Raw genomic sequence first — 16,316 nt, 5'->3', positions numbered from 1 at the left:
GAATTTCTTTCCAGAAGCATTTTTTCTGGCAATTACTTACCTTTCAGTATTGTAGATTGCATATGCAATAGCATTTTGCGTAGTAGCTCAAAAGGCTCTACTGAGTTTAAGTAGGTTGAGTTTGCAGGTAGGCATTTGAGTCGGAGGACACTGTGCTGCTTGCTCTTCAGGTTTTCTGCTCTCTGTCAAGCTGCATTTTTCTTCTAGTCCCAGTCTATAATGGACAGTCTCACAGTCAGAGATGATGACACATACATCCACCTACCTCACGTCAGACTTTCACAGGTAATGTTTGCAGCAAAGAGCTACCGAGTAGACCTATGCAGTTTTCTAACAGGGGTTATCCACCAAGAAAACATGGATATGTTGGTTTTCCAAAGATTGCGTAGAATTTAGGAGCCAAGCTGGCGCTCAGATCAGACAGGCTCTCAGATCTAGAGCTGAGGTGGCTTTTCATGCTCCAAAATAGTGTATGCTTTAGCAACAGCAAAGGGAAGCGAGCACTGCAGTAATTATGGAATTGTTCAATATGTTTCTTATTTCCTCCCCTCCTTTTTTTTTTTTTCTTTTTTTTTTTCTTGTGTTCTGTTACAGGTGATACAATATTCATTATTCTTAGGAAACAGAAGCTCATCTTCTTACACTGGTACCACCACATTACTGTGTTACTTTATTCTTGGTATTCCTACAAGGACATGGTTGCTGGCGGTGGCTGGTTCATGACCATGAACTATGGAGTACACGCCGTTATGTACTCTTACTATGCCTTGCGGGCTGCTGGCTTCAGAGTCTCACGCAAGTTTGCCATGTTCATCACCTTGTCGCAGATCACTCAGATGTTGATCGGTTGCGTGATCAATTACCTGGTCTTCTCCTGGATGCAGCAGGGCCAGTGCCATTCCCACGTGCAGAACATCATCTGGTCCTCTCTCATGTACCTCAGCTACTTTGTGCTCTTCTGCCATTTTTTCTTTGAGGCCTATATTGGCAAAACCAGAAAAGAAAGGAAGGTTGAATAGTGGTAGAAACGAGACAGAAGCCATAGCTCAGGGTCATCAAGGAAAACAAAATCATAAGAAAAGAAAATGGCACAAGGAAACACATATATGTATGGTGCAGCTAAAACTTGGCAGCTTAGGGAAAGTTAGCTTGGTTTAACCCAGTAAGTTTATGATCCTATCACGGTGAGGACTCACTGAATTCTACTCTATCACAAAAGACTGCTGATGAAAGACAACCTCCTTCTTGTACCTGTCTGCTCTAGAAAATAAAGGAGAAAAGAAAGAAAAGAAGAAAAGAAAAAAGGGAAGAAAAGAGAAGAAGAGAGGAATAATGTTGAGGGGAAAAAAGTACATTAAATAAGCAGTGTGTTTCCCCAGGGTGAAGGAAAGACTTTTATTTTAAAAAAAAAAAGTTTCTAAATCCTTTCTAATATTTTTTCAGCGTTAAACTTGAACAAAACAAGGCAGAGAGGTGACAAAAAAAATAAATCTGTCTATGGTAACAGTAAGATTGCAAAATTAGAACTAAAAAGGTTGATACCCTTAGCCAAAATGAAACCCAAAGGATGTTTCCTGCACAGACAGTGGCTGAACTCCACACTGTGGTCATGAAGGGAAAAGAGAAGAGATTGATTTCTCCGCTATGTACTCGGCCGGGGGAGCAGATCTGGGACACAGAGTCACCTCCCTCAAAAGGTGGAAGGGAGCAGTACTTATACAAGAGTTTAATGTGAAAAGATGCACTGTTGCAATACGTATGTCAGAGAGTGCATTTTCCAAGTGCTTTTTTCAGTGAAAAGCAAGAAATTTCTGCAGCAGGATAAGTCATAGAAGGTTAAATCAATCAATATTTGCTAAATTACCGGGGCTAATAGCAGAGGGATTTTCAGGAAGGAGAGGGAGACAACTCCCCTCACATGATTTTTAGGAATTATCCATTAATCTCAATTTAACCCGCAGCAACACTGAATTAAATGGGGGAAATGGGAAGAAATCCTAGTCAGCGAGAAGAGAGTGATGTATCTGCCCACTGTTTTCAGAACAGAGCCCTGTGGTGCAATACGGATTCTGTATTTTTGTGGACACAAGGACGCCTGCATAGGTGGGAAGAGGTGTCAGGACCGCGCAACATTGGGTAACACTGTGCTTCTGCATCTGCCTCCTGGGCAGTGCAAAGATGTTCAAAGTGCCCTCCTCTGGTCATGTGGAGATACTACTACAAAACATACTTGGAATAGGTTTTTCTTGAGATTTGTATAGAAAAAAAATTAGTCTACACGGAGTAATTCTGCTGCAGCAGCTTAACTCTAAAGTTCAGAGAGAATCATCCTGCATTAAATGTCTATCTCTCTCTCTGCAGAGTCTGTACTGTAACATCAGACTGACCGCTTAAGAAGATACTCACTCTTCTCTGAAGTCAGCTGCAGATACAAGGAGAAACATATTTCACTCTGAACCTTAGAGTGTTAGTTGAGAACAGCCATATTCTTTCAAACACAAGTAGATTGCATTATCTGTGATATTCCAGTCCTTACGAAGCCAAATAAAATGTGTAAAAGTTCCTAGTATTTCAAAGACGCAAGTATGTAAACTTGATGTTAAATGTGTTAATGTAGTATTCTAAATTGTATCAGCTAGGTAGTTTAACTAAAAAATTAGAAGAACTAGATCAACAAAATAGGGACTGCTGTTCTGCATAGGATATACACACACACCTATAACTACACCCATATACACATTCTGTGAATTGTCAACAAGAAAAAAAAAAGCCCAGTGGCAGAGAATCACATTTCCTGGCTAATGCAAAAGATTGTCATTATCTTTCTTGCTTTAATTTGAAATTGTACAGTACAAAGGTTTGTTTTTTTTTTTTAAATTATGATTTTTAGCTTTAATTGTGCCGTCATTCATGAAACAGAGCTGCTTTAGTATCCTGTTAAGAGATGACAAGGGCTTTCGATGTCTCATTATATACAAAAGAAAAACCAATAAAGTTACATTCCATGTTACGTGAATGGTCTTACAAATCCAAAAGCCTCTGCAGGCTCAAATCATAATTATAAGAAGCAGAAAATGAGTTTACATTTGTGTTATTTAAGTTATTGATGTGCTGATGTTATTTTATGGTACACAACAAATAGCAAAATGTGATATGCAGTAATGAAGCTATGATATTCATTAATAGGACTACTGTATACGTGGAAATATTAGACAAAACCAATTAAATGTGTAAACCATTTTGTTATGCAGCTTGGGAGTAGATAATTATAATGCTGAATAAGCCTTTTTCCTCCTGCTTAATTTTGCCCTGGCTAAGAAGCAGGCGAAGACGACTGGTTAAGAGTGGAAAAGGCAAAATTAAAGCCGACTGCAGTTAGATGAGAAGCATTGGTAGAAGCCCACCATAGTGCCATTTAGACCCTCAGACCTGCGTGTCTTAGGCCTTTCAAATAAAACAAGAGGGGGTGGAAGTGGTCCGGTGTCTGGAGCTGAAGCTGGAGCAGAAATCTTGGACCCTGTGAAGTCAGTGGAGGCTTTGCTCTGCTTGGAACAGAGCCGGTGTGTCCGTCTGCCTTTTATCTGAGCAGAGGGGAAGGAACCACACACACGTCCTGCTAATTGGAGGCTAAGGACTTAAAAGCCCCATAGACTTTATCAATAAGAAGCGACACCACAGCAAGGCAAGGACTCGCAGCCTAAGTTTAACACAGGCAGCAAACAGGGTGGGTTGCAAACAGCCTGCCGTGTTTCACATGCTCTTTTCCTTAATTGCATAAGAGAAAAAAACCCCACACCTGTGCGAGCTGGATGGCAATGCTGGCAATGCCGACATTGACTTCACTGGAGCAAGAATTTCACCCGCTCTTACCCATACTCCCAAAGCGGGTACCTCATGGGTACCTCTGCACCATTCCCAGCTCCTGCTCCCCGACATGCCCACAGCCCCACCAGCTGGGGCCGGGTGGGCAAGGGCCACCTTCCTTACTGCCTGGCAAGGGGGTCCAGTGCAGAAACCAGTGACCTCCTCAAAACATAGTGCAGTGGTACCCCTGCCGTGCAGGGGGAACTCGCTGCTGAATTCAGTGGGCGTCCTCGTGGGAGACTAGGCTGGAGGGAAGAATATCTGTAGGGAAGGTCAGGCACATAAGGGACAGTGGTAAATTAGAGTACATTTATTGTCACGCTGGAAATGGGCTGCCGTGCTGCCATTTGCTTCAGGAGATGATGCATCACACGTGCATTTACACATCCCTAGGTCCTATGGCCCTACTATACCATTGGACTTTTCCTCTGAGGTTTTCCACTGGAGTCAAATGTGGTAACTAGCATTAAAGAAATTGAGGATAAGACCAAAACAACTTACACCCTTTTTCTTACTTTTTTTTTTCTTCCTAAACCATGCACACATGATATTTAGACATCACAGTTAACCCCCTCAAACGTACTTACTTAGACACTGAGCCAGTAAACCCTAATGTAATGGCACCTCAACAGTACTCCAGCTGTTCCAACCTACGAGCCACAAGATATAAACACAGCTAATTGGGTCCTATTTATTTCCCCTGGTTTGAGCCTTGGGGTCACGCTTTCAAATTTTTCTGTCTGCTACCCGGAAGCCTTTTTTTCCCTCATTATTTTAAATAAAGCTGTAATTCTGTTGCATTCACACATGCCACAGGGAACTCAAACTTTATATAAATTGCCAAGCATTATGGGACCTGTGACAACCACTACAGATGCTGGAAATGCTGTAACAGGGTTCACTATTAAAGTCAGGAAAGTTACACTGGTGGTAAGGTCAGCGGTCTGCTAGGGTCGAAGTCTGTGTTTTATGTTTTGACACGTTAATCCAATGTATGGAAGTAAAACCAGAAAGGTTGGTGTGGATTTACGCTTAGGCAGCTGCAAGCAGAATTTGGCTCTTCCTGAACACTGCTTCTGTGTGCTTTAAGGAAAATATTTTCAACTAGTTAGTGGGAGAACAAAAACTTGGGTAGTTCTGCAGCCTCTTTAAATTGTGCCTGCAATGAGAAGGAAACCCCTCGTGCTTACACACTTTCTGTAACTCAGAGTCACAAATGACTTATGTCTGGGCTTGCTGATAAAGCCCGACTAAGAGTGGCTGGCTCCAAAAGAGACCTCTCACTGGAATCTCACGGTAAACTAGTACAAGCTTTTACTTACAAGATAAGGGCCAAAGCATGCAAAAGGAACCACTCGAAAGAGCCAAGCCGGGTAGCAGGAATAAAGTATTGAGCGCAAGTTGCAGGAGAGACAAGGAGGCAGGAGACCTATTCCATATCCCAGGGGAAAGTATTTCCAGGCTGAAGGGTCACTCCTTCCCAAGATGAGGAGAGGTGAAGCGGGAGGAGGGTGGGCAGCACAGTGCCAGGTGCCCAGGAGGGGGAAGCTGGTGGGATAAGGCTTGCCTGTAGGGGTCCCTCCTGTGGCACTGCATTGCGCCGTGGCTCCCTGAGGGCAAGCCTGGGTCTGTGGGTTTGTTTGGGGCAACATCCATGGCCTAACAACTTGTGAACTTCAAGGCCTGGGTGTATTTCGTTTGTCCCTCCTGAAAGTAAAAACCTGGGACAGCGTTTTAGTTGAGAGCAACGGTACCCCGGGGAGCAATATACAGGTGGTTTGCAGGCAACAAAAGGTGTAAGACACCGATTACTGTGACCGTGGAACAGCAGCCTTTGTAAGCAGTGCCAGACAGAATGTATTGGTGCAGGTATAGCCTTTCCTGTACTTCAGAACCAGTTACAGAAATGCAACATGTTTATATACAAATCATAAATACAGACATACTTAAGTAATAAACCCAGCTTTGATCAAGGAAGAGACCAAAGCAAATTGCAGACCGTGCCGCCTAAGTTCAGGACTCGGTCCAGTGCCTACTGAAAGTGAGATTGCTGGTGAGAAGCCCAGTGGCTTCAGTGAGCATTGCTTCAGCCTGCTGCAGCCCAGCTGCGGAGGGCAATGCAAGACCGAAATCCCCTCCTTGTTTACTCAGTGGTGACATGAACCACCCGGGGCATCACTCAGGCCCTGGGATGGGTCTTCAGTCATGTTTTCCAGCCTGGCGTCAATGAGGCCTCTAAAAGGGGAGAATTACAACTCAGAATTGTCAGTGTGTTTCTACTGTTTCATTTCAATACATTTTCCGTACTATTTATTTTATTAAAAGCAAGCTAAAGGACAAGTCCCTGATCCTGCTATCATAAACACCCCATTGCAGTCAGTGCAGCTATACACAGGCACAGCAATCTTTTGCTTACAGGGGTAAAGGCAGGATCAGTGCCTTGTTACAGACTTAATTTCTAGCAGAGCAAACACCACAGGGTAGGATTTGATTTCTTAAATTGAGCCAACTGCACCAACACAAATAAGATCAGATCTGCACAAGAACTCAACAGCTAAGGGGAACCAGGGCCCTCCCCAGTACATCATAAAACTCAATAAAATGCTGCATGAAGTGCGGTTAGAGTGTATTTCCCAATGGGTATAAAATAATACTCCCTGAAACAGTGACCTTCCTGAGAAGTCTCACTTCTGTCCAGTCCTGGACAGCTTCAAACAGGCCTGTCTGCTGAAAAAACACAGCTCTGATTGACTTATCTGCTTTCTCAAAAGAGCCACTACATGCTTTAGGCTTTTTGGAGCCTTAAAGCTCAGGCTAGATTTATATTCAGAAAAAAACAACCTTAAATATGTGTACAATAACTAGGAGAGAAGAGTATGAGAAATATCTTTATTTTACCATTTTCAAATGGCTATTTCACTACATAAAAGGAAGTTTTTATTTTTATTTTTGGGGGGTATATTGATATTCCAAATAAAATTTTAACTTTTGGTTCAAAATAAAATCTGTCTCTTTGTTTTATTAATCTATAATGTCCATTTCATTCTCTCTACTGTCACCAAGTCCAGCTATGAAAAAGAGAAGCAGTTCTCCGGCTATGAGACTACAGCATGGCTACTTTGTCTTTCACTTCCCAGCAAATCTCTATCAAGCTCATATTTTTGTGTACCACACAGAAGCATTATATGGTTTTTTCTTTGTGTGTATGTATGAACGTGCATCTGTATGATACGAGTGCATATCGTACAGATAATTGGTGCTTGAATATCCTGCTTCTACATGCTTACACTTTGAAAATCCTAATCTCTGTATCTCTGGTAAGAAATAAAATCCCTGTCCATAGTGACAACTGAGCGGGGGGACCATGCAAACACACCAGCACTCACCCACGAGCCCAGCCAGCACTGTCATACAGCTCCCGATGGCACTGTCTGCTCCGTGACATTTCTGCACCAGCCTTTTCTGAATGATCACGCATCCTTTGTTCCCTGAGCATCGCTTTTGCCCATCCCTCTGCCTGCAGCAGAGCTCATGCAGGCGAGCAGCCATGCTATAGATGATGGGCATAGCCCAGCAAGAGCAGTTCATGGCTTGTTTCACTCCTAATATTTTATAGTTAAAGTGGTCTATAAAGGAAAATAAAAGCTTTCTTGTCCCATATACACAAATCGAGGTGAGTTGCATCTATTGCAGGACTAACCAGAGATTGAGGCAGGACCCAAAGCATAAAGGTTTGGGCTGCAGCATATCCCTGCTGAAACCCCACCAGTCTCCCCCTGGGAAGGTTTCCAGCCCCACAGCAGGTTTATGAGCAAAGGCAGCATGAGCTGGAGGTGGAGGGAGGAGAGAAAAGCAGAGTGGGAAGCCCAAGATGGGCATGTGTGGGGCTGTGAGAAACCCTGGTGACCTTCCTAAGACCTGGTTTGGGAAGCAGCCCAAGGAGCAGCCTGGAAGTGGAGGAGCAAGAAGAGGGAATTGGATAAACGGACCAGGCAGCGCTACTTACCATCTTCGGTATTACCATAGCAAGAGTGGAAGAGCACGTGTAGCAAAGCAGAGGGGGATTTCCAAGCTAGGAGCAGCTCTCTGTTGGGAAGAACGCTAACAGTAAGTGGGGAGAAAAAAATAGGGTGTAGGCAATATAGGATTGTTTCAGGCTTACATTTCCGTGGCTCCACTACCCACCTCTCTATGCTTCTGACAGCTATCTGTGACCCAGCCTGGATTACACCTGTATTTGAGGTATGAGCGGAGATGAAGCATGTAAATCCTTCTTTTATAAAGATACTGTGGAAAGCAAAGGGGTACAGCTTTTGCAGATGTACTGCACACACGCTGCCAGTACTTTTGGCAAGGGTATGGGTAGGGAGGGTCATCCTTTTTACCCCAAGCAGAAATGAGCTCTCCTTTCTAGTTTCCTCTGTCAAGCTGCCATGACTTGCAATGACCTTATGCTGAAAGTCCCCAGCAGAATCGGTCATCCTGACATCCCACCAAGTGTGGGCTGACGCTTGCCCAGAAAGATGATACCAGGACAAAAGAAATTGTGTCATGCTTCTCCTTTAGCACTGTATGGCCAGGCGAGTATCCATCACCACGTGGCGCTAGCAGCGCTCTGTTGCCAGCCTGGCAAGAAGAAACATTTTCTGGCCCAGAGGAGATGCCAGGCACGAATGACTGAAGCTGGCCGTGTGCAGGAGCACAGCCCCAGCAGAGGGCAGCTGGGAAGCCACGGTTGCTGCTCTCCTGCCTGCTTGTCCAGGAACATGGCACAGCCTTACCTTCAGCTACGCTTTGTCCTTCATGTGTAGCGGTTGCCTCAGAAATGAAGCTGAAGTGTTTCACAAAGCTGACGGTAAGTCCATGCAAGCACAGATTTCACAGCGATGGTGGCCTTGGCCAAGGAGTTTCTTGAGGCTTTGCCACATTGCTTGGCATAAAAATGCTGAATAAACGTTCTTTGTCCATTCTCTGCCCAGTAGCTTGGTGCCCCCTGTGCTCCCTCAGAGTGATGTGCCTACAAAATCCCTTCCAAAAAACCCCACATAAATGCCTTCAGCTGCACTTGCTCTGCCACCCTCCAGCCCTTCGGAGGCCTAAGGGCTTGGCAGGGAGCGAGCCCTTGCTGCTGCTCTGTCACGAGCTCACCAGAGAAGGCTTAAAAGGAGTTATTTATAACGTCTTTCTCAGCAGAAAGAGTAGGCTGCATTGGCTAAATCAGTGATCTGAGGAAGACAGGTGAAGCCAAGTGAACTCTGCTGGGGCATGGTGCTCTGTCTTGCCTCTCATCCGCACTGCTCTTCAGCTTTCCTCTCTGCTCTACGCAACGAGGCTATAGACAGACCTGGGCCCTGCTGCTCCAAGTATTTTGACAGCCTGCCTGTTCAGCCCAGGCTGAGCTTCACTGCTTTGCTCAACAGATTTGCCCTTGTTCCTGAGCTGTGTTGGGCTAGCCACTAAGGAGGACTTTTCTGTCCACCTGTGAAAGTACTGGCTTCAGTCCCCAACTTGCCATCAGCAGCTGCAGTTCCTGGAATTGCATTTGCAATTCATTGCTTGAATCCTTTTGTTGCTGTGGTCACTGTAATTCTTCATGTCCCAGCAATGCCCCTCAACTGCTGCCACCCAGCGCCGCCAGCACCTCCACCAGCCCACGGGGCAGATGATTGCACTGTGCTTCTCCACGTCCTATTTTGCACCTCCAATAGAAATGAAATTGCAGCGTGTGGTGTCACCTGTTCAGCTCATGCTGGTTTAGGGATATTAAAGCGATTCACCATTAATAGAAATACTGCATTTCCATGCAAAATTATTAATGAAGTACCAACACTTAACTGTGTCAAGCTGCACTGTCAAATGATGCAGAAATTTAGTTTTACCTGTTAAAAATGAGCCATGTGCCTTCTTGTGTATTTTACATCTAACTCATAGAAATGGGTGAAGTTATAGTAAAGGAAAGAGTAATAGAAAAATACTGGGTTTGGAATGTGTTATATAAAATTATTTACTTTTACTAAAAGAACTTTAAAAGTCACATGTAAAGGATTTTTTGTGGTCAGTATTTTTTCCTTTTAAATTTTACTAGGAATACCAGGGATCCTAGGTTTGGTCAGTACAATGCTGGCATTTACACCCAAATGGTGGCACTGGAACTGCTGAGGGTATTTGAATCCTGTTCCCCAAGTATTCATTAGACAGACAGCTAAATACAGTTAACAAAGACTTTGCTGTTCACCTCTTCTGCTTTCTCACTAAAGCTTTTCTTTCAACATGGCTTTATCTGTATAAGATAAACTGAGCACACGTAGGCTGATGACTGTTCAAGGTATCTGTCTGCAAGATAGGTAAGGTCACAGCTGTTTGGGGGAGTGCTGTTTGCTTAGGAACATTTTTTCTCTTGTGTAACACAGACTACATCTAGTGAGATAAAAGCAGTTCAGGCCTGTTATCACCGAAGAGGGTCATGCATTTTATGAATGCAACTCTGTGCCATTTTGGAGTTTAAGTCATGACTACTGACGTCTGTAGAGTTTTAGGCTGGAAGGATGTTACATCACTTCAACATTAGGTCATAGAACTCTTGCTTCAGGGAGAGCTTTTGCAAGCCCCAACTAAATATCATCTCGTTTGTCCCACATCTGGCAACCAGCACGATGCAAGCATGGGGTCTGGAGCCACACGCAAAAGCTCGAGAGTGCATCTGCAGGTGTCCTGAGCCTAGCATCCCGCAGCTGTGAGCAATACCCATCACAGGGGGTCCCTGGCCCCATTTGTAGGCAGCAACCCCCTCTGCAGGGGGGGACACATATGGTCCCAGGGAGCTTGGAGAAGACCTAGCCAGCCTTGGCCAGCAGGCTGACTGCAAGATGCAGTCTGAGGGCTGCTCTTGGTGGGACATCTGCCCCTCGGCATGCCCCATGGTTTTTTAGGTTGTCAGAAGAGGACCTTAACCCACCCATGCAGAGTGACTGAAGCTGAAAGATGCGATTTGAGCATGTGTCTGCTAATGCTAGTAGTATGCTGAGGATAGTATAGATGGTCATATTCTCCACAGGGCTTATTTAAAATGTAAAAGGAGGGTATGTACAGGCAACTTGGCTTCTCAGAAACATCTGCTTGTTTTAGCTGAGGGGGCATTCAAGAGAAAACTGGGACAACTACAAAGACTCGAACCTGATGTCTTGGTTTTAGCTGGGTTCCGTCATGAACTCCCAGCCCACTTCCCACCACTGCAGCCAGCCTTGTCAGCACAAAACCATCCAGTGTGATACATCTTGGGGGCAGGAGAAAAATTTGTGCCAGTTAAACATTTTTAAGCATGACTACACCCAGGGAACAAACTTCCACAACATCTGCTCCTATGCAATACATGTCTCTTCAAGAGGACACCTTCAAGCTGGTATTTTCTCTGCTTGATCCTAGACTTGTTTGAACTAAATCAGGCAAAACCTGTTCCTTCTAGCAGAAGAAGAATACAAGAAATGAGATGCAGCAGTTGGCTGGGGTCACTGCATGTAGTGTATAATGTTGGTGGCTTATATGGATTTGCATACAGAGGCTGGGAACACCTGGTTTGCTCAGTGTGAGTGGATCAGGTAGAAATCCCTGGTAGACAGCTACCAAGGACTCACACAGCCTTGGCACTAGGTTGCTTTCTTCCCTGCAGCTGTAAGCAGCTTTGACCATCCTTCGCTAAATTGCTCATCCCTGCTGTCGTAGGAGGTGGTGGGCAACACGCCGTAGCCCTCTAGCACCCAGGGGCTGCTTGCTTCTTGCACTGCCTGGACAAAATATTACTGTGCAGCCTCAAGGTGTGGCCTCTCTCTGTCCATCAGTGAGTGAGGCAAAGGGCTTTGCTCTGAGGAGAAGAAATGATTAATCTGTAGCAGTGAAGGAGGTGGCTGCTGTGTTAAAGGTGTGGATGGTCCCGCAGAGCAGCAGGAGCGCTGGTGGCAGGTCCTGTGCACTGCCTGTGGGACTGCCAGGGGCTCCGGGCCACACGCATAAACCGGCATGGCTCAGAGAATGCAAACTTGGCAAGGGAATACTGCACAGGAGCCTCAGAAACAAAGACATCACTGTCTCCTAGCGTCATACAAAACCACAGGGAGGATCTAGTGAAGGAGCCATCAAAAACTGGGCAAGAAAAAGGCTCCTTTTCCTTCCACCTCCCTCAGCAGAGCAACATGAATGACCTTGAGGGTCTTACTCTGGGAAACGAAAGCACTAAATTTGCTGAAAAAATTAAACAACTTCAGGTGTAAAACAGAAAAAACAAAAGTTGCTGGTATTTGGAAGAGGACAAGCAAGTTGTCATCATTACTCAGGCAGTCTTTCCTAAGCCTGCCTTTTTATAGCTGCAGATACAGCAAATCTGACCAAAAGTCTCTGTTACAGCTTGGATAACCAGCACACGCTGCAGTGTCTCCGGCGCTGTACATCAGTACAGCCAGAGCTGCCCGCTCACCGGTGTGCACGGGCGAGGCATTGCTCCTTGATGGGGAGAGGTTTCCCGTCTTTTAAAGGAGTAAAATTCAACTGTGCACAGCTTCAATAAGTCAGTCTTTCTTACTTCAGTAACACCCTGCACGAGGGTCTCTAGGAGATACTTTCAATTGTTCTCAACTGTGTGGGGTTTTTTTAATTTTCTTCTTTTTTTTCCCCATCTTCTCATCCTCCTCTGTGTAAGGTAGTGACAGTACGAGGCACCAGGAACTAACTATACTGCTCAAATTCTGTAGAAATCTAGAAAACTCACCAAAAGTGTGTGTGCATCTATATATAAAAATACCAATATTTTAATGACAAAGGTATCCTAGGTGAATATTTGATGCATAGAAGTTTTTGGAGTTATTTCCTTAAAAGGTAGCAACTGAGTTTGTTCTTAAAATCAGGAGATTTTTAAAGGCACATACAACTTTCAGTTTGAATCACAGCTCACCTCTTGAAAGTATCCTATGGAAACTTTGTATCTGCAGTGTTGCAAGCAGAGCTGTGAAATGGCAACCAAAGTATTAAGTACATTTACAGAGTTTTGTTCCTGACGGTATGGCAGACACTCCAGGTTTAAGACCTGTATTGTAGTTCTGGAGATCTTCCTTTGTAAACTCTTGTCCACTGCAATTCCACACACGTCCTCCTGTTCCTGAGTCATCCCCTGCTGAAGAGGAGCGAAGCACATGGGTTACATCTGGCTTTGTGTCTATTATTTGAGCAAATGCTTCTCCCAGTCTAGTTCCTCTACAACACATTGCGAAGTCTAAAAAAAGGGGAAAAAGGGGTACGGAAATGAGTTGTTTTTCCAGATGATGCCTGATGAAATAGTGGAAGGGTCACCTGAGCTCACTTCACGTGTCTGAGGAGATGCAGGTACAGAGGCTGCTTGTGGTCACTTTGTCGCTACCGGGGATTCTGAAACGGGGGCATCTGCGTCTTCAGAGCTGGTGCCCGGACTGCCAAAGGCCCAGGAGGGCTGGCCGTTTGTATTCTCTCTGCTGTTAGAAAAAGTGAGTCTGAGGCATGTCCCCAAACAAAACACAGAAATGAAAGTATTAAGAATAACAAGAAGCAAAGGCTTTGCATGTGCAGTAGCCTACAGAGCTGTGATGGTGACATCGCGATGTACTGAACGAGTTCACTTACCAAACTCTGGATGCAGGATTATTTATATCCGTGGCTTAATGACTCTGAGTGCTTGGGCAGATGCATATAAGTGCTTGTGGCTGGCCAGTTGTGAACTTACTGTTAGCCACAATATGTTTGTTGATAGATTATTTTTTCTTTTTTTCTTCCTGATAAAACTGGGCTCAAGCACAGTTTCTGACAAGCTCTCAACATTGATGGCCCCATTTATATCAGTGTACCAAACCCAGTTAATTTTACCCTCACAATCAGTGTCAATTAGACAGGTTAAACTTTTCAGACTTCTATTTTTTACTGAAATTGCCTAGATAGGACAGACATCATTTCAGTAAGGCAGTGGTTGTAATTCTATGGGTCTCCAGAACATAAATTATTTATTTATCTTTTCCCTCAAAGTTGTTCTGCTCAGGTATCTACAAGCTACCGCTTAATTTCATCAGTTGTTACTCCTTTTGTTGACATGTCCATTTAGATGCCTTTCACTGGTTCCAAAAAGTAATATAATATTATCCACCAACTTTCATAATCCTTTACCAGAGCTGCAAGTGTGAAACTTCCAGTCCTGCTAGCTGTTTGGTTGAGCGATTCCACATCACACTTCCCTGTACCTACTGGTGTCCATGGCAGTATTCGTAAATTGTGCAAGAGTAGTACAGGTAGTCCTTCTTGAATTCATAGAGACTGTTCATACTGTTAAGTAATACATACCTTACAGGGATTATAACTCTGTAGAGGGAGGAATAGTTAGAACAACAAAGTCAAGTTAAACCATAAAACTTTAACTTTAGAAAGTAGCATCATTAAAGAGTGACTCATCAGTTCTTTCTTTAAGCATCTTCCACAGTTGCAGCTTGAACAGAGTACTGTTATAATTATTACTAACTGGCAAAGCTTCCAAAGCCAATATATAGAAAGACCCAGCAGAAAATATTTTGGTATTTTAACTAAAGCTAATCTCTCCATTGGTCATGTAAATGGTAGAATGGGAGCCAATGTCTTCCTTAAAAAAAGGTATTTTATCAGCAGGACTTATTTATGAATCCTAAACTTTGGAGTAACTATTGCATCAGCACTTCTTCAACTTGTTTTCACAGACACAAAATGAAAATCTTGATGTCATAATTAGAGGGTGGTACATAATTACAGAATTTGCATGACCTACTCTCTAAGCACGATAAGGGATAAACTCAGGCTTGCTAGAGATAAGCCTGGGGGTGGCACACCAGTGTTTGAGGGATGGTGTGCTAGGCAGGTCCTTCAGTCTGCCACCTCAGTGGAGGTAAGGGATGAAGATCCATGCAGCAGCAAAGATGCAAGGGTCTTTGGACTCCATGGATGTGTTAGAAACCACAGAAGCGCCTGAGAATGATCATGTAGGAATTAGGGCTTTGCCTCCCAAAAAGATGGTGGGATCAATAGCCCAACTGAAGTGCCTCTGCACCAATGCACACAGCATGGGCAACAAACAGGAGGAGCTGGAAGTCACTGTGCAGCAGGAAATCTATGACGTAGTTGCCATCATGGAAACAGGGTGGGATGACTCGCACAACTGGAGTGCTGCAGTGGAGGGCTGTAAACTCTTCAGAAGGGATAGGCAAGGAAGGAGAGGCAGTGGGGTAGCCTTGGATGTTAGGGAGTGTTTTGATTGTCTAGAGCTTAACAATGGTGATGATAGGGTCAAGTGTTTATGGGTAAGAATCAGGGGGAAGGCCAACAAGGCAGATATCATGGTGGGAGTCTGTTATAGACCACCCAACCAGGGTGAAGAGACAGATGAAACATTCCATAAGCAGCCAGGAGAAGTCTCACAATCGCGAGCCCTTGTTCTTGTGGGGGACTTCAAGTAACCAGACGTCTGCTGGAAATGCAACACAGCAGAGGGGAAATGGTCTAGGAGGTTCCTGGAGTGTGGAGAAGATACTTCCTGACACAGCTGGTGAGTGAGCCAACTAGGGAAGGTGCCCTGCTGGACCTGTTGTTTGAGAACAGAGAAGGACTGGTGGGTGACGTGATTGTTGGAGGCTGTCCTAGGCAGAGCGATCACAAACTGATAGAGATTTCAATTCTTGGAGAAGCAAGGAAGGGGCACAGTGGACCTACTATGTTGGGCTTCCACAGGGCAGGCTTTGGCCTCTTTAGGAGCTTGGTTGACAGAGTCCCTTGGGAGGCAGTCCTGAAGGGCAAAGGAGTCCAGGAAGGCTGGACATTCTTCAAGAAGGAAATCTTAAAGGTGCAGGAGCAGTCCTGTGCCGAAAGATGAGCCAGCGAGGAAGAAGATTGGCCTGGCTAAACAGAGAACTTTGGCTGGAGCTCAGGAAAAAAAGGAGAGTTTATGACCTTTGGAAGAAGGGGCAGGCAACTCAAGAGGACTACAAGGATGTCATGAGGGACAGGGAGAAAATTAGAAGGGCCAAAACCCAGCTAGAACTTAATCTGGCTAATGCTGTAAAAAAACAATAAAAATGTTTCTATAAATACATTAGCAACAAAAGGAGGGCTAAGGAGAATCTGAATCCTTTACTGGATGCGAGGGGAAACATAGTGACAAAGGCTGAGGTACTTAACACCTTCTTTGCCTCAGTCTTTAATAGTTAGGCCAATTGTTCTCGGGGTACCCAGCCCCCTGAGCTGGAAGACAGGGAGCAGAATGAAGCCCCCACAGTCCAAGGGGAAATGGTTAGTGACCTGCTACACCACTGAGACACACACGTCTATGGCACCAGATGGGATCCACCCAAGGGTACTGAGGGAGCGGTGGAAGTGCTCACCAAGCCACTTTCCATCCTTTATTGGCAGGCCTTGGAGGACCA

General features: G+C 44.7%; 1 protein-coding gene across 1 annotated transcript in view; it reads left to right on the top strand.

The window, feature by feature from the left end:
* Nucleotides 1-1,019, top strand: part of ELOVL6 (ELOVL fatty acid elongase 6) — a 36,958-nt gene extending 35,939 nt beyond the window's left edge. The window contains exon 5 of the mRNA XM_009649197.2: nt 595-1,019. Coding sequence (XP_009647492.2) covers nt 595-1,019 — 425 coding nt within the window. The remainder of the gene's footprint in view (nt 1-594) is intronic.
* The last annotated feature ends 15,297 nt before the right edge of the window (nt 1,020-16,316 follow it).

Source organism: Egretta garzetta, unplaced genomic scaffold, assembly GCF_000687185.1.
Source record: "Egretta garzetta isolate BGI_Z169 unplaced genomic scaffold, ASM68718v1 scaffold41, whole genome shotgun sequence".
Taxonomy (NCBI): Eukaryota; Metazoa; Chordata; class Aves; order Pelecaniformes; family Ardeidae; genus Egretta; species Egretta garzetta.
Note: the sequence above shows the minus strand (reverse complement) of the source record. Positions and strands in the feature narration are given on the sequence as shown.